This window comes from Molothrus ater, chromosome 18, assembly GCF_012460135.2.
Source record: "Molothrus ater isolate BHLD 08-10-18 breed brown headed cowbird chromosome 18, BPBGC_Mater_1.1, whole genome shotgun sequence".
In the NCBI taxonomy this organism is placed as follows: Eukaryota; Metazoa; Chordata; class Aves; order Passeriformes; family Icteridae; genus Molothrus; species Molothrus ater.
Genome location: NC_050495.2, coordinates 8351847 through 8370370, shown reverse-complemented (window position 1 = coordinate 8370370; position 18524 = coordinate 8351847). Strand labels below are relative to the sequence as shown.

Genomic DNA, 18524 nt, shown 5'->3' with positions numbered 1-18524 from the left:
TAGTCTTTTAGTAGTTCATTATTCATTTCACTAATTAAACGTAAATTTGGGGTTTAATGCTCTTCATTTAAAAATAACAAATTTACAAAATCTGTTTTTCACAGTATGGTGCTTGGGTAAAAGCTGCCCCCAGGTCTTCAGTGCTCAGCTGCGAGGAAATGCATGCAGAATTCCACAGGTGTGTAACGTCCTGATGGGTGCGATCAGAGCCAGTCCAGCGCTTAGAACGTGAGGCAGTTTATAACAGTTTATAATAAGGTTTAAAAGTATCCATGAGGACGCGGTGACAATTCCATACCCGGCGGAGCTCAGCGCTCCGGCAGCGGCTGCAGTGCGGCCCGGAGGGCGCGGGGTGGCGCTGGCAGGGGCGGGCGCTCCGGGGCCGGGGCATCCCCAGGGTAACACCTGCCCCGCTCTCACCCGGCCCCGCCTCCGACATCTAAGGCATTTCTATAATATAGGAAATAATCGGGGAAAATATTTTCTACAGCATCCTTGATGTTTTTTCTACTTGTACAGGACAGAAACTTCGTGACGTGTTACAGGAAAGCTCAGACAGTTCCCACTAATGATAGAAAGGAAGGCCCTTCCAGCGGTGTGGGAGCAGACAGGTGAGTGGGTTTAGTTCACTCACCAGACTTAATTAAACCCGAAAGCCTCCTGAAGCTTTGCCATAGAAAAGATCTGAGTTTATTTTTCATTTAAAAGAATAATGGTGAAACTGATATTTTTTTATATTAAAAAATACAGTTAACAAAACCAGTTACGTTAAATAGATCACTCTTGTGCAGAGAATTTTTCCCCATGTGAAAGTCCTTACAGGAATGACAGGGCTGCAGTTAAGAACATACCAGCACTACTGGGACTTGCTGGAGTTCGAATGCTCTGGTGACAGGAACAAAAGGGACAAACACAGGGACCTTCTGACTCACAGCCATGGTCATGGCTGGCACAGCTCATGGCTGTCCTGAGGGGCAGTGGGTGGTGCAGGACCAGTTGCTGCTGCTCTGACACACAGCAGTTACTGAAATAGCAGATGGGTCAACAGTTGCTGCTCCTGCAAAGTCATCCAAAAAATAAGAAGCCTCTCCTAAAGGGCTGCAGCTGATGTTACTTTCGTAGGGGGGGTTTAACACCAAGAGGCAATGTAAACAGGCAGACACAATTCCTGTGGCTAAGGTGGCTGCAGACCCCACAGGGCCATGTGTGACCCGAGTGCTCCGAGCAGAGGAAGGCTCTGGGGGTGACGTGTCCCTGCAGCCCTCTCCATCGGTGAGCAGGTACGAGTGGAGGGGCAGGCACTGCCTGCTCTCAGAGAGCCAAATGCTGAAGGTGGCCAGGCCTCCTGTGGGCGACCTGCACTGAGTGGGTGCTCCAAAGCAGCACCCACTCCCCAGCAGGGTTCTTGTTTTGCCGTCAGGTCTGAAAGGAGAAATGATCAGACCCCTCAGGGGGCTGTGCTGCAGTGTCTCACAGCCAAGTCTGTCCCCATGCTGCTCCTTTGCTGGCAGGAGCTGAGCCCTGGGAGCCTGTGCTGCACTGGGGCACTGTGGAGGGGGTGTCACAGAAGGAGTTTGGCACGTTTTGAGCAGATGTTGTGGCCTTAAAACTGGCACCTGGGGCTCTGGGGTACTGCCTGGAGCTGCTCACAGGGTGGTGGTGAGCTGTTCACAGGGACTGTGAACTCCCTCCTGTCACAGGGACTGTGACACTGATAACAGTGATCTGGCTTCTCTGGACATTATCAATTGCATGTCTTCAGAGGATGGATGGATGGATGTCTGCTCATTTATTTAAAGATCTTTGAATGAACACAGCTGAATGTTCCTGCTTTTGTAATGGCTCTGCAGCTCTGGCTTAATTAATGTCTGGAGTTCATGGAGGCGTTCCCAGGACTGTGAGAAATCATCTGGTCCTTCCCCACAGCCGCCCACGGGGGGGACACTGGGGTAGCCAGGGTGCACCATCAGCTCGATGGTGACGGTGCCGCTGCGCGGTGCCCTGGCCGGGAGCTGCAGCACGGCGCTGTCGATGGCACTCTGGATGCTGCTGACAGACATGTTCCTGCCCATGGTGCTCAGGCCTATGTAAATGTCTGCCCACCTGCAGCCAGAGGAGGGAACACTGCTGTTAGTGCTAGAGGCAGGGAGAGAATTATGTCCAGTGGATTAGGAATCAAAATTTACTGAAAATTTAAGATATAAAATTGGGAGAAGTTTAAAAAATCTTTTAACTATAAACAAAAGTAAAACCAGATAAACAAAAGTAAAACCAGAACTTTTCCTGATTGAAACCAGGATCCTATTTCAAGCAGCAGTTCTGCAGGGACAGCAAGGCCCAGCACAGCCCCAGCACTGTGTTTGGCATCTGTGAGCTTACAGGTGCATTTTATTGTCCCAAAAACAAAGAGCAACGCTAAACTGAGAAATGCCACACTATCAAAATAAATTAATCCTGAATAATAACCCTCAGCTAAGTAGAAACAAAAGTGACTGAAATAAAATGGCAACCACCCAGCTAAAGAAACCTTCTGGCAGAATATATCAAAGAGCCATAATAACTGGCCGAGTCCAGGAGAGCTGAGCCACTGCATGTGAGGGCAGAATGAAAATGTTTTCAGAAGAAATCAAGGCTAGAGTCTTTACCTGAATGATCATAGAAGAGCCCAGCTCAGCTGTTCTTGAGAATGGAGAAATACCAGCAGAAATATCTGCTGGTGTTCAGAACCACTGATACAAAAAATAAAATCCCAGAAGATAATGTTTCCAGTGGACTGAGGAAGTAATGACATCTGGCCCAAAGGACAGGTGACTGCAAGGGTCTCTAGTGAAAGACCTTTAACCCATAAAAAACTGTCTAAGCTTTTAAGAGAAGGATTTTATTGGGGGAAGGGCTGAGCTTTCAGGGTTTGGCCTGAGATGCAGGACACTGACAAGGCTGTTTGCTCACAGCAGTGATCACCTGCTGTGGTACTGCCAGCTCTCAGAGCTCACTGCTTCCCCTTAACAAATACCTGCTTCTACTTAGTCTCATCCCTGCTACTTAAAACCCTTTCTCTACTATGACAGGAAGATGAAAATTTAGTTCTTAAACGCTTTCCTTAGATAATACTTCTAAAATTCCAGCATTGATGCAGCATTTCTCCTGCCATTCCAGATGCCAGGCTGAGGAAGCTTCACTAGAAAGGCTGAGAAGCATACCCTGAAAAGAACATTTCTTTTCAAGTGGAAAGTGACTCACCTCTGTTCAAACAAAACTTCCTAAGCCCTTGTGCCTCTGGCACTTCTGTGCTCCTCCTGAACCTTTCTCTAAGTCCAAAGAGGAAAGAGAAAGATGGTGTTCCATTTTTGAAAGATGCTATCAGGAACTGATACAATCTTAATGTTTTACTACAAAAAAAGGATTAGTAATACCTGTCTTACCTTATTCCATGCTTTGCAAACACATCCACTGTGTTAAAGGAATCTTCTTCTACTCCCAGGTAAAAGTCCATCAGGGATGGTGGAATCCAGTCACAGTTATGAAGGCCTGGCTCTATGGGGACACGTGTGTACTTAATCCCATATTCCTCTAACACCTCTGCAAACACATTCCTGACCTCTGTAAGCAAAACCAGAGATGCAGTCAGGAGTTGGATAAACAGTTTCTCGTGTCCCCTGCAAGCTCTTAGCACAGAGGCTTCTTTCCTTTCTGTGTTTAAGAAAATAAAATTCCATTTGGTTTATCTTCTGCTGAAATCCATCTGTATGGGAGTCACCTTCTATACTGGAAACATTTTGCCCTGAACTTCTCCTGTAGGTGCCTTTGTTCCTTTCAGCACTGAGCCTTTAGTCCAGCCCCCCTTCTAAGTGAGCAACTCTGGTCTTAGAGTGCACCAGAGGTGGCTGCACTGTCAGGAACAAATTCTTCATCAAGTCCTTGTACAGCCAGAGCAATGTTATCTGGAGGCAGTCAGTACTGCAGTGGGAAAACCTGGATTCTTTCCTCACTCCATTTTCCATCTCTGTACCACAATGACTTTGCAAAACAAAAGATCATTGCTCATCTCTAAAGCTGAGACCTGCAGGCAGGGACTGGGGTGGGAACACAATGGACACGATGGAGTTCTGTAGTATCTTAAAGAGCCAGCAGCTATTGCAAGCTCCACCATTCCAGTTTAAACTGGCCAGTCTGCTGCTGGCTTTGGTCTGCCTCCTTCGGTGGGGGTGAGTACATGGAATTAGGGCTGAGGAGAATTACTGCTCCCTGGAGGAAGAGGTGTAACCTTGGGCATTTTGTCATTAATGCCCTGGTGCTGCTGTGGGAAGGCCCAGGGCTCCAAGCAGAGTTTGGCTCTAGGCAGGACTGTGGGCTCAGGTGAGAACATTCAAACTGCAACAGCCAGCAGGTGTCTCAGGGTGGGGATTACTGCCCAGAAGGGAGCTGTGCCAGGGCGAGGCCCCTCTGAGCTGACTCTCTCACCTGCTTGGTGCAGGAGAAGAAGATTTCCTCCTTACCTGGGAGAACATGGACGTGCTGGTGCCCATCCATGTGAGGAGGTAGGTGACCTGTCAGCTCATGGAACAGCTCCACCTGGGCCTTGAGCTCCTGCTTCACCTGTGCAGCAGAAAAGGGTCAGAGCAAGACCTGGCAGAGGCTGAGAGCAGGAGAGTGATGGGGCTGCTGGCACCTCACTGGGCAGGAGTCAGGATCCAGCTCTGGGAAGCAGGATGTGCTGTGCTTGTACGGGGATGTGCAGCACTGCTGGGCTACCCAGAGCCTGCCTTGGGCACAGGGCTCTTTGTGGTATTGCTTATGGGAATGGTGGGGATGTTCTAAATATTATTCTAAATATAAATTTCTGTTTAAATGGATGCAGTTTTGATCACCTGAACATGTTCATCCTTGCTCATGGGGCAAAACCAGCCACCTCCCTAGAGAATCAAAACTTCTCACAAACTGATGAAAGTCCTGGTACCTACTTAGGACTTTTCTGTCATTTGCTCTTTACTGATCTCTAGGTTCTTTGTAAATACCTGTCCCAATGCCCCTTCTGCCTCCTCAGATAAATAGTTAACAGTGTATACAGGCACTGAATCAGGGAGGAATGGGTTCTCAAAGGCTGCAGAGCCTTTGGCAGAATGAGGCCCAGGACCTAAAGCCAGCTCAAGCTGTACAGGCATGGTTCATCTTTAAGCCTACTCATAGCTGGGATCTGGGAAAGTTCCTCAGCTGTTATGAGCTGGGATAAATGCAGGCTGATTGGAATCAGGAAGGGAAGTTGTACAGCTGTATGTGGCTTTCTCCTACCTCTGACATATTCAGGAGACCTTTTGATAGAGCTGTTCTGAATCCCATTTTTCCATGGAAGAATCCATCCTGGTTGAGCAGAGAAGAGTTTGCCTTGAGCACCTCACACACAGGGGAGCCCTCGGAGAGGTTGGCATGCAGGCCTATTGGGATGTTGTATCTGTAAGAGAGGGAAATGTCTGCCAAGCTGTGCACCTCCCTCACTGTGGTGTAAGAGGGGGAGATAAAAGTGTAAGAACCAGACTGATCTTAGAGGTGTTGCAGCACTCACTGGAGTACATGTTTGTATCTCTGCTCTGCCAGAAAGGATGGCAGAGTGACCCCAACCAGAGCAGGGCATCTCCAGGTAACAGCCCTGAGCACCCTCCCCAGGGCCAGCCTGTGAGTGCCCCCAAACCCTGCCCCACCCTGGCTCACAGCACCAGGCATCTCGGGCTAAATGCTGTAACTGCCCTCCAGGAACTGCAGTCACTGATAACCAACCAAAAAATCCAGATCTTGCAGCTCTTTCTAAAGTGCTCCATTAGCCCTTACTAGGTATCCCCTTGAGTTGTTCACCCTGTTAAAGATGGTACATTTATGAGACATGCGAGTTTTACTTGATGATTCCTAAAGCTGCCCTTAAGTAGAATCCAGTAATTGATATCTAAACAGTGCCCAAGGAAGCTGTTATGGCAACAGCACAGGCTACAGGTGTAAATACAAGGGGCTGCAGCTGGAATTCCTGCAGTGGCCAGGCTTCTGTCTAGTGCAGCAATCACTCAGTGAGTGGCAAGGATGAGCTGTACAGAGCAACATCTCCCTGGCACAGCCAGAGAAGGATCAGTGCAAGGAGGCCCACAGTGAAGTGTAGAGCCTTGCTAAGGAGCCACAGGGGAATGACTGATTACCCAGTTGCAAGCTGTAAGATTCTAAAAAAAAAAAAAAAAGAACTTATGGAGCTGGTGTGGCTGCAGAGCTCCCCTCAGGGCTTAGCAGAGTGCTGTGGATTCCCCTACAATGAGAACAGGACTTGTGCGTGCTTGGATTTGTGCTGGGTCTCATTAGCATTTCTGGAAATCCTCAGAATCAGTAGCCAAAATGATGCTTTGAAACTTTTTCCAAGGCAACCCGTGGCCTCTGGCTGACCCAGTCAGGGGATGACAGAAGTGCAATGTTCCATCTGTGCTGCCCAGTCTGAGTCATGGTGCAGAGTGAATTTCAAGACAACAAGTCTGTGATGCTTTAAACCCTTCTTGGAACTTCTGCATGGAGCTGCTAAAAGTGGGTGTGGTCTATCCCTGACACAGCCCTTGTAGCACAAGGAGAAAACAAAAACAATCTCCATTGAGGCAAAGGGTGCAAAACTGAGACATCTGAAGCTGACTGGTGAGGCACCAGCTCACTGGAGACAGGACTGTGGATGGATTGGACCAAGTCAGAATCATTTAGCTCATTCAGGTACTAAGGCTTTGGCCCTTGAAGGACTGAAAGCCTTTTTTTCCTGGTGCAGTCAGTTGCTAGATACTACTTCTCAAAGACATAAATGTTAGGAGTCAAATTGTATGCACAGCTCTGTGGAACAAAATTAGTCCATTGTGTGATTAAGGAGCTGGAATGTTTGTTTAATGGAGCAAAACAGCTTGTGGAGGAAAAGGTCCTCTGGCTTTTCTGATCTGGTGATTTCTGTGCAGCAGGGCCCGATTGTTTCACTGATGATGAGTGTTGATCACAGCAGGGGCCTGAGCACGTGTGCACACCAACTCCTGGCTGGCACGAGAGGTGGAAGGTGTGTCACTGAGGGGACAGGCTGCAGGGCAGCACAGGAGGCAGCTGCAGTGCAGGGGTGCTGTGGCAGGAGGGCTCCCCTCCATCCTGTGACCAGCTGGGCGCCCTGCACAAGTCCAAAGGCAGAGGGCAAGCCTGTGGTTTTCTTTTGGTTTTCTTTTAGAAATCCACCCCAGATTCTTTATTCTGTCTCTGGGAAGCTCTTACTGCCTCAGCTGGAGTATTATTTGTACCATAGTCAGTGCTGTTTGCAAGAAAAAAAGGATTCCTGTGTTACCATGAATCAGCAGATGGACTTTTTCTGTTGAGTACTCTCTTTCTCATGTGTTGTGGGAGGGCAAGAAATGAACAGCTGAGCCTCTCAGTGTTGTCTCCCAGGAGCATCAAATGAACTGCCTCCAATTGTGCAATGCCTCAAATGCTGTGAGGGAGGCTATTTCCAGGAGAAGGCAAGTCCCTCTGACAGGTGTGGGACACCAAGGAGCCACGGGCTGCACTGAGGAACATGAGAGCAGCTCCTGGCCAGGGCTGAACCCAGCCCCAGAGCTGGGAATGTGCAGAATGTGGAAGTGCAGAGAGAGCTGGCCTTGTCCTTGGGTAAGAGGAGACCCTGACTGTAACATTAGACTGTGTTTCAGAGCTTTGCCTAACACCAGCTGAATATCTTAATAGTGTTCTAGTGGAGCCAGTCCTGCTTTGACAGACTGTGCATGCTGAGGTGTCTGGAGAGGAACTGCTTGTGTTTATTGGTCTGGGATAGAGGCACTGAAAGCAAAACTCAAAATGCTGCACATGAGAAACTTGTTCAGAAATGTTCATCTGTGGGAGGTGCACAGAAGAAGGCATGGGAAGGTTGTAAGGATATGGGGAGAAGGACAGATCAGTGGGTACAGCAGAGTTCCACTGCAAGCTCACAGGGAGAAAAAGTCAAGGTGCAGGAATATCCTGAGACCTACTTTTCAGAGCACATATGATTGTTTCTGGTACAGAAATACACTTTGCAGTTGCCCACATCTTTCAAAAGACTGTAAAATAGCTGCTAATTTGTTGGCTGAAATACTGAAGCAGAGACCAGCAGCTCAAGCAGTTTACACAGCATGTGATGCTGCCCTGGGACCAGAGCTCAGCTGTTGTGGGTTTGGCCTCACTCCTCTGCCCAAGCCCTTTCCAGATGGGACAGGGTGAGCCCTGCTGGTCACTGCTGGTCATTAACTGCTAATTGCTCACACAAGATGCAAAATAAAAGGATTGGCATTAGGCTTCAGGCAACAGCTTAGTTTCTGCGCACAGCTACCACTGCCGAAACAAAATGATGTGAGGAATCTACTTGGTGTCCCTAAATCCTTTTTTGTGACTTTTAAATTGCAATGACCCTTCCAGTCTGTTTGGAGGGGCCCCTCTGTGTCTGCAAGTCTGTCCCAGTGCCCCAGGGAATGCAGAGATGAAGCAGGATTTAGCACAGGGGTTCACTTCACTCCTGATAAAGCCACAGGCTACAGGTGTGTGCTCCTACCACAGGAGCAGCATTAGACTGAGCTGCTTGGGAACCTGTGGAGAAGAGGTTCAGGCCACTGAGCTCAATGCACTAGAGCTGTTTGCACTGAAAGTTGGCTGTTAGCTCTTTAGGCCTCTACTCAGCATTCCTTGTAGAGGTGGGGGGAAAAAAGGAGAGATTTGTGCAGGAGGAAATATCCTTACAGCAGGTGCGAGAAGGAATTCACCCTGGAAAGATTTCTGAGCCAGCAGGCCCAGTCCAGTTATCAAAGAGAGAGGAAATACAGTCAGTTAAACTGCTTAAACTGCTTCCTTTTCAAGTAGTTGCTTGTTTTGCCACACGAGTGCTCTGGATAAACGTCTCTGCTGAGGCAGTGTGCAGCTGCAATCCCTGTTCACTGACCCTGGAGATGGGCACTGCACTGTCACTGTGCTTGGGTCCTGGTCCTGCCTGGCCACACCACAGGACAGCAGTGGCTGTGGGAATTATGAGATTTGCCAAGCACTGCTCCAACTGCCTTGCTGAAGGCTGGATGCTCTGGCATAAGCATGGCACTTTACCCTTTCCCTTAATGGGTAAACAGATCCCACCTTCAACAACCTATTGTATAATCCAGGAAACTGCTGATCATCAGGTTTCAGCCCAAGTGTGACCCAAGTCAGAGGCTCATGTAAATATCTGTATCTCATCATCTCACTTCAGTGAACACCCAAGTGTCTGAAGCCAGACAAAGCAAGGCTTTGAGTTCAAATGTGCACTTCTTACTTTCCTCATGTTGGCATTTGTATACTTCCTCACACACACTTTCACCATTCAGTAATATCTGTCTTTCATCAAATAGCATATTTTCTTGCTCTATTACTGCTAAAAACTTATTTCTTCTGCCAGAAATGCTCTAAAGCCTCTGCAGTGTTGAGCTGGTGCTGTAACACAGCTTAGGGACCCGGGTTTCTGTTGTAATTACATCTTTGTATCAAGTGCAGCTCCTGTGTCTGTAGGCTCACGTCAGTAAAATGGGCTGCTGCCAGTAAAGTCAGTATGATCTGGGCTTCTGGTGTAAGGCTTCAGATTGGGCCCCACCCCTATCCAAACAGTTCAGCAGAGGAACTCTGCTGTGTGATTAACAGTCACATACAGGGGCTGATGAGAAAGCATGAGAGATTTTTATATTAGTCAGATGTTAACTGGGAGGGTCAGAATTAAGTCACAATTTACAAACACATTTTGCAATTAGTGTTGATGGGAAAGGAAGTGAAAACATAGAGAGTAATTAAATGTGGCTTTGTTAGATCCTTCTATTACATGTACCCAGATGCTGTGGGGGCTTCGGCTGATGTTCAGTATTTAAACTGCAAAAAAACACCCAGAAAGACTGAGTTGTGTTCTAAAATATGTCACTCTTCTTAAGCTTTGGACACACCTTTGGAAAAAGGTCCTAAGGCTCAGTGACACCTGACCTGTTTGATGTAAAGGGCAGGAGTGGGAGGATACAGCAGCAAACTGTCTTAGATGTCTCTATTTCTATCTCCATATTTCTAAGGAAAAAATAAGGCATCTCTTCATTTCAGGTTACAAAATAACCCTTCTAGTTTCTGGGAAAGGCTCTGGAATAATCACCAGGAAGTCTGGCTGACTTCAAGGCAGGGCCTGTTAAGTAGAAAATTGAGATTATATTATATGGATAAGCAGGAAATCACAGTCAGTCAAGGCCCCATAACGAGAAAAGTTTTGAGTTACTGAAAAAACCCTCAACCCACAATGGCAGTCTGTTCTCCCACCTGCTGCTCTGGTTATGTTCTGCTCTGGCAGATGCTATCAATAGGTTTGTCATTTGGTGATGGATCAGGCCTCTGCTGAAACTCCTCTGTTGCCAGAAATGAGTGTGCCCCTTCTTTCAGGCCAGTTGTGACAGTGGATGAGGAAAGCCCAAGGTGCTGAGCCTGAATGTTAGGGAAGGTGTATTTTGGTGTATTTTTTACTGCTTAGTTCTGCTGTTCTGCAGTTGGCTTGTGGTAGAGCTGCTACAAAGATCTGCTGACTATCATCACACGTCTGCCAAGGCTTTTAATCAAGGCTCGGGGCAACAGATGGTATACCCAGAAACTACAGAACTATTGTGAAAATGAAAGGAAGAAAGAAATTTCAGAGGAACTGTGTTCTTTTCTGAAGGATGCCAAGTCCTAACATTGTAGGGCAGCATGAGGTGCTTAGGAAGGAAGAGTTGTCTACTTATTAATTAGCTCTGCTTGTGTCCAATTAACTTAAAACCAGGGTAACAGAGTGAGAGTCTAAGACTTGCAGCTACAAGCAATCATGTCATAGACAGTTTATCAAGAAGCCATAAAAGCAGTCCATCCCTCTGACAATCCTGGCACTATGTGTGTGAAAGACCAAATTCCACAGCACTGGAATGTGCCCCAGGAAAGGACAAGCTACTTGCTTCAAGCCTCTTCTCTCAGCTGGGGACAGATCCACTCTTCCTGCTTATGGCACTGGTCAAGGCTGAATAGGGGAAGACAAACATGAGGAGAAAAAAAACCAAAAAAACAACAGGCAGACTTTCATCCCATAATAGAAAAAGCCTCAATATTTACAGTGGGATGGGAGATGTCACCAAGCAGGGGAAAGAGGGAATAATATTGGCAAGGCAGTCAAGCCAGTGATCCTTTTCCATTTCTGCAGCACAAGATGAGGAGGACTCCATGACATTTCTAGCAAGTCTAACCTCTGTCATCTGTGTAGAAAGAGTTTGCGTCAGCCTTTGTGACATGAACAAACATCTCAGGGGTGACACAGGGGTTTGTTTACACACACTGGTGCCAATTAGCAGCAGCTGAAGCTGGGCTTGCATTACAACATGAGGAAACCTCTTCACACCTGCTAATGCTCCTACCATGGCTGGGTAGGGCTGAATACACCTGCAGAGTTACACAAATGAGGAACTGTAAGAACATGGGCTGGTCATCTTCAGAGCTGGAGATATTCCCATAGTCACCCTGCTTATATGCTCAGAAACAGATTTAAATCCATTACATTCACATTGACAATTCAAAATTATGTTCCCCCCCAAAAAAAATCAAATTGTAGCAGCAGGCTGCAGCCTCTGCTGTCCCCTGCCCTCCAACCTGGCTTTTCACACCCATATCAGCTGCCAGCACCAGTGTCATGACCTGGAGTCAAAGATGCTTTTTAAACCCCTGATTACATGGCCTACTTCCTGGCTATGGAAATGAGGCCAGGTGGATTCTATTTTAAAAGCCTGCTAAAGACCTTGGCTAAAATAGCTGACAACATCACCAGATCACTGGGGCTTAAAGGGTTTCACAGTCTGAGAGATGTGCTGGCTTTATCTCTGTGTTTTATGTTTCATTTACTAGTAGCATTTTAGGAATCTTACTGGTGTGGTGCCTCTCCCCTTCTCGTTGCCAGGCAGTTCCTCCCTCGATGTTTGTGGGGAATATTTATCCTTTTTACAGACAAGATTGCCACTAACACAGCACCCTGGCTTTCCTCCACTGCCCTGCTCCAAAGAAGCTACCAAGTACCCCTAAAATCCCAGCAAACTGAGGAGAGATGCTCAGTGAGAACAAGGTCGGCAGGACTCTCATGGAACTCTTCCACACAGCAGCTGCATTTGGAGCATAAGGTCTCAGTTTATGTAGTAGCATTACAGCTCCTTTCCTTTTCTGCTTTCCTAAATTGTTTCTCAACCCTGATGTTCTCTCTTTCAGGACATATTCCTGCTTCCAAGCACCTGCCCACACCAGAGCTGAATGGTTTAGCTGGGTTTTACCTCCTAAACACAAATAATGCTTCTTATTAAAGGATTTGCTGGACTAGACTATGAGACTGACACATAGCATTTGATCCACTGCAGAGCTAACTGTGCCAGCAGCCTCTGAAGTTGGTTAAGAAGTAAAGGTGGTAGGTACAAGGTATTGTCCCTTCTGTTATGTATGCATTTTTACAGATGTGTTTATCGAGCCTAGAATTAATAGAAATATTGATGTGCTTTTTTAAAAAGGTTTACAGCATGGGGAAAAAGTCAAGTTTTCCACTGCCCAGTTTTATAAATAAGCCTTTGCAGAATCTCACCTTTGCCTGATTCTGCAATGATCCTGGCTGACCTTGTGTCCAGCCTGGATGAAATGGATCAATTAAATGAGATTTAAAGACTTGTGCTTTTATGCTCTTATAGTTTTAGGGCTAGCAGATTGGTCTGAGTATATAATATGCACTTTCCTTCTGATAATGCATTTTTAGAAGTGTGGAAGGAGAAAGTCTGACAAACCCAAATTCTACTAGTCAAATAGTGGAAATGGCTTCCTGTCCTGAGGGGGGGTGGGGCGGGGGGAAAGGTGTAGTGGCCAATTCTAGAGACAGACCATTACTGGTATTAGTTAGCAGATCACTGGTTTTACTATGAAGAGTCTTAGTAAATGTGTCTGAATACAGTTTTCCTATACCAGCCTGAGCTATGATACAGTGTTTATTCTGGGGCTACAAAATACTAAATTTTCCAGGCTTGGTTTTTTGTGGAGGCTGTCCACAAAGGACCTAAAGAAAGTCGCTTACCTCCTTGCCAGCTTGGCTGCATCTGCTGCAGCACTTCCGTTGACTAGAAGGGACACGTTAGATACAGCACCAGCCAGGAAACAGTCCACAATGCCTTGGTTTCTCCGAGGACAATAGCCGAAGTCATCTCCAGTTATTATTAGCTTCACCTGAAGCATCCTTAGATGTCATCCCTGGCAAAAAAAAAAAAGTAAAAGGAGGTTAAATCGGAACACTCGGCAGCCTGCAGATCACAGGCAAACAGGAAAGAGAGGCTTACCGCGGGCGAGCCCAATCGTGACTCAGCCCCTGAGTAACTCCTGCTCCACCTCAGCCCGCCGCTGGCTCGCACCGTGGCAGGATTTGCGTGTGGCCGGCGGGCTCACAGCACCCACCCCTGCCTGCTCCTGTCTGCTCCTCCCCGAGAGCAGCAGCCGTGCTCTGCCCTGGGGGGGCAAACCCTGCGTGCATTTTTACCTCTGGCGATGAGGAGAGTGCGAAAGCTCAGGGACTTGGTGGAATGATTTAATCGATCGAGGGTGCGTCAGAGGGTCAAATTCCATTGCCGGGCCCACCCTCGCCCGCGGTGCCCAGTGAAATGCCAGGGGTGCGGGTCACCTGAGGCAGCCCTGCAGCCGTGACGTCTTTGCGGCCACCGATCCCCGGCTCCATCGGGCGCGGCCAGAGGGGCTGCGGGCCGTGTCCCCGGGGAGAAGCGGGACGGAGCGCAGAGGGCCCGCCAGCCCCCTCCCCTGCCCGGGGCGGTGCGTACCTCCGCTCCGGCCCGATCCGGCTCCCAGGGCCGCCGCCAGGTCTGCGCGGCCGCCGCTGCCCCTGGGGGGACGCTGGCCCCGGCGGCGGAGCTGTGTCCGCGCCGCCCGGCCGCGCATCCCCCCTGCCCGCGCTCCGAGCGGCCCCAGGCGGGAGCTCCCGCGGCCAGGCGAGCACAGGGCGGCCCCGCCGCAGCTCCGGCGCCTCCGAGCGCGGCGAGCACGGGGGAGGCCCCGGCGGCGGCGGCCCCTGGCGGCGGCGGCCCGCAGCGCCGCACGGCCCGGCCCGGCCCGGCCCGGCCCGCCCGGGGAACCCGCGCCGCGCTCTGGGGCCGCCTCTGCTCCAGATTGCCGAGGTGAGACCCGCCTGTGGCTGAGGCTGGGACAAGCGATTCAGTTCGTGCTCTGTGCTGGCTTCAGCGCAAAACCGCTGATCCCAGGGATGCCATGGATGTATAATCCTGCAATCAGTGACTGTCACAGTAGCCACTCGCTTGTTTTCCCCCACCTTGGTTTGCTGGCAGTGCACACTCAGTCTGACTTCAGAGCTGCAGGGCAGCAAACCCTGGCCAGGAGGTCCCGTGGCTCTTGGTGCTGGGCTAGAGAAGGGCAGGGAGAACAGACGAGAGTTTCAGGAAGGGCAGCTTCTAACGTGCTGTCATTCAGTGCTGGATGCCAGCCAGTTCTCCATCAGGCTGCATGTAAAATCTTATTTGTCCTGGCATTTAACTGCTTTTCCTTAGTGCAGAAAAGCTATTCTGGATCTACCAGAATGAAAGTGAAAGTGCCAAGTACTCAGCTTGAAATGGAGAGTGGAAGATACTGTCAGCCTGCATTTTTCACCTGTGGAAGACGATGAAGTTCTATCTGAGCAGAACAACCCCCTTCTTGGTCTGTAGTGTTATCCCAAAACATTCACCCACTTCTGATATTGCAGGAGAAACAACAAACTCGTGGTTGAGGTAGGGAGAATGGCAGCTCAGAAAGTGCCTTGGTAACATGTCCACGGATCCAGGGTAGCTGTCTTGGTGTTTGCTGTAACTTGTTCCAGGAAGCAGGGATCACACTGGGACTGGGACTCTTGCATGGATGATGGTGATTTCCACCTCTGAACCTGTGCCAGCAGGGAGGTAAGTGCAGAAACAGCTGACAAGGCAAGCACTGGCTTCTTGGAAGAGCAGCTGGAGTGAAATTGGTTGGAAAAGGCTTTAAGGGTTGTTTCTGTAGGAATGGGCTGACAATCCTGCTGCTTAATTCATGTATAAAGAAACCAGAGAGTTCAATCCCTAAAAGACAGCCAGCGTGCCCATGCCCCAAAGTCAAGGACATGACTTGTAGGCACAGCCAGAGACTGACCATCTTCAGCAAAGCAAGGACCATCAGTTTGGAGACAGAAGCACGCTTCAGCAGAGGAAACTGCACCCTTTCCACACCTGAAGTTTGAAACATCTGTCTGGGGGCATGAACACCTGTGGGAGTAATGGTTTTCCAGGTCTGTCTCCTAACAAGGAATTTGGAATCACTGCCTTGAGGTAGGTTGCAGCCCTGCTGATCTTTAGGCTCCCATAAATTGCAGTCCACGTAGCAAACTGCCACAAAACTTTGTTTCCATTAGCCTGAGAGGGCACTTTGATGGGTACCTAAGTTTTGGATGATAATTTGTAAGTTTATTCTGATACTTTGAAGGAGAAAAATAAAAACAGAATGGGTGGTAACAATATCATTCATGGTAGAATTTGGTTCCTAGGCTGTGCTCTCCCTATAGGCCCCAAAATGGGCAGCACTGGGAGCATGGGAGACTTCTCTGCATCAAGAGGGGACATCAGCTGTTTGTCACTTTCTTACTCTTTCTTGCTCTTTCCCTTCTCATGTAAATGAGTGATGACTACTGGAAATGATGGTGAGAGCTGGAAGACAGACTTCTGCCTCTTCAGTGACATTTTCTCTTAGAAAATAATTCTATGAAATGAAATTCTAAACAGATCATGCTAAAATGATATAGACAACTTGCTAAACCTTCATTCAGGCAATTCCTGTGAGCTTTTCTGTCATTTGATAGTTGTATGGCTCTGTTATAGAAAAGTTTTTGATGTTCTGTAAAGGTTTTCAGTGCCCTTGGCATTTCAGAGGGGATATTTGTGCACCTGCTACTTGCTTCCCCTTCTGGGAGATGAACGTCACAGCCTGCCCACGTTCCCCAAGAGGCTTCACTTACTGATGAGTGCTGTTACTGCAACAGCTGAAGTCAGCACAATTCTGAAGGAATGTCATGAATCATAAAATAAGCACCTCCTCTCTTTGCCAATGCAAACTCTGGGGTTTTCTGCCTCTTTCTAGAAGTGAACCTGACTCTGCAGAGGTGAGAGGCACAACATAAGAATCTTAGACAAAGCTTGGCTTCTCAGCCTTCTTAACCTTAGTATGTATTTAATGCTATTAACAGTAACATCCTTCTTAAATATTTAATGCACTTCCTGGAGGCTTTTCTTTTCTGATTTCATACCTGTTTATCCAGCTCTCCTTCCTGTCACTGGAAGCAAATATTCCCCAGCAAGCAAACCTTGCTCCTGTGCCACATCCCCTTGGCAGCAGTGCTCCCTCTGCAGCCTGCACCCCCAGCTGGCTGCCAGGACAGCCCTTGCAGCTGACCCCAAAGAGCCCAGAGCTGAAAGGTCCTTACAAACTCAGCCTGGAGCTGAAAGGCAAGGCAGACTTCGTCTGGACAGTCTCTTCTCTGCAGTGAGGACAGGCACATTGGCCAGGATTTCTGGTGGAGCTGCATAAGCCAGGACATGGACTAAGGAGAGGCTGCATCTTCCAGCTTAACTAAAACAAAACACAGCCCAACCTCAGCTTAGCTGCAAAAGCCAGCAGGAGCTCTCACCATCCTCAAGTGCTTCACTGCTTTTGAGCTTGAATTTCTTTCCCTGAACTTTGAGTTAATCAGTAGAAATGCTGAGGTTTCCTGTATTTCACAGAAGTGTTTTCCAACAATTCCTGCTTCCAACAAGGCATCTGTTTACATGTTGACATAAAAAATGTGTTTTCTTTTTCATGTTCCCTTGGCTGCAGTTAGTTAGTTCATTTAGGATTACAATGGTAGCACAGTAGGACTTTGTTTGTCTTTTCCTTGCATGAAATTTTGTTGAAAGTGTGAACTCTAAAAGGCGTTGAAATGAGACAAAGTAAAATCCATTTTTTAAATGAAAAGATGTAAACATTTTCTTCTCTGTCCCAGCCTCACAGGTTTTGTAATCTGTTCTAGCCTCAGAGGTTTTGTAAATCTTTGAAGTTCAGTGGCTTCTGTAGAAATGCTTAAACTACAGTTTTTCATCCCTAGAACAGCTTCTTCCATCCTGCATCAAAAAGGTTTGAAACCCCCAAACTCTGGGGGATTTCACTCTGTGAAGAGGGAAAGGCTTCCCTGGTTTCATGTGACAGCCAGGCAGTACCTGTCACCTTCCTTCATCCATGTCTGAAATACCTGAATTTACCAGCACAAAATAATGCCTGGCAAGGTGTGTAGTCCTAGCAAGGTGCCTGAAAGGCAAAATTTGCCATTGTGACCTTCTTATTAACTTGACACTTGGCATTAAATTATGGAGGACTGCTAAAAGCACCAGACTCAAATCCCTCCTGATGCACCTGGCAGGCCTCTGGTCCTTGGTGAAACTGTGGCTCATGGATGGTGAGTTTTTAAACACTCTCCCTTTTTTCAGAGGGTTCTTTTCTCTCTGCTGCATTTCCTTCAGTGTCTAATGTGTGGTAAAAGTTAATATTTGAATATGAACTAAACTACAGCATCTGTGACCTCTAACTGGGGTTGAGATGATGTAAAGCCTGCACATTCCTTTTCCAGATACCTTTTTGCCTGATGTTGAGGTCTATAAAGACACCTGGCCAAAAAAGAGTTCAGATGGGGAATATTTCTCCTAGACAATTAAATGATAGGTCCAAAACAGGTTCTGTTTAACTGTGCACATTAATAGCTAAACCTAGACTGTCTGATTCCATGAACTCTTTGATTGCATCAGGAATTCAGTTTGACTTCTCTGAAAGTTATTGTAAAAGATGCATAGACGTTCTGTGGAATTTTCAGAATTACATTAATACTTACGTACCACTGAAACAGATGTCTAGAGATTTTTCAAATCCCATGAAGAAGTTATTTTAAAAGCTGCCTGAACTGATGTAACATACACTGCATTTTTACATTCTTGTTCTAAAATAGAAGCTAATCATCAAAACAACAATTCCAATCCATGCCTACCAATTCTAAATAACTTCCTCAGCTTCAACTTACACTGTCTAAACAAAAGCAGAGTTATTGATTATTGCAAATGTTGATCAGGAGTCATTAAAAACAATTTAAGAGGCAGGTCCTTATTTTAAGGGGGCAAAAAAAAGAATTAATGCAAACATGGGTAACACCTCAGCAGCGTCACTACACAGGAAAGTTCATCTGGCAGATCACTTACAGTGATTGTTGTCACCTCCCAGCATCACTGAAAACATGTGAAAAACCCAGTTGATGGAATGGAAATGCAGATTAATTCCTTTGGGGTTCTGAGGGGAGATCCCCTGCTCTTGGAGGACAAGCATCAGGCAGGAGAGTGGCTGAGAGATGGTGACAGTGACAGACACATTGC

At 47.6% G+C, this 18524-nt stretch overlaps 1 protein-coding gene across 4 annotated transcripts; it reads right to left on the bottom strand.

Annotated features, from left to right (window-relative positions):
- Positions 1-661: 661 nt before the first annotated feature.
- Positions 662-14051, bottom strand: YDJC (YdjC chitooligosaccharide deacetylase homolog). Of its 4 annotated transcripts, none has more exons than XM_036392883.2 (6): positions 13878-14051; positions 13127-13299; positions 5290-5449; positions 4497-4596; positions 3423-3600; positions 662-2103 (listed from the first exon to the last, which is right to left on the bottom strand). In XM_036392883.2, the coding sequence occupies exons 2-6, from the start codon at positions 13282-13284 to the stop codon at positions 1794-1796; spliced, it is 906 nt and encodes a 301-aa protein (XP_036248776.1). In that variant the 5' UTR covers positions 13285-13299; positions 13878-14051; the 3' UTR covers positions 662-1793. The 4 variants fall into 4 exon arrangements, with proteins under 4 accessions (XP_036248776.1, XP_036248780.1, XP_036248781.1 ...); XM_036392887.2 differs by lacking the exon at positions 13878-14051 and adding an exon at positions 13724-13786; XM_036392888.2 differs by lacking the exon at positions 13878-14051 and adding an exon at positions 13583-13642.
- Between the last annotated feature and the right edge of the window lie 4473 nt (positions 14052-18524).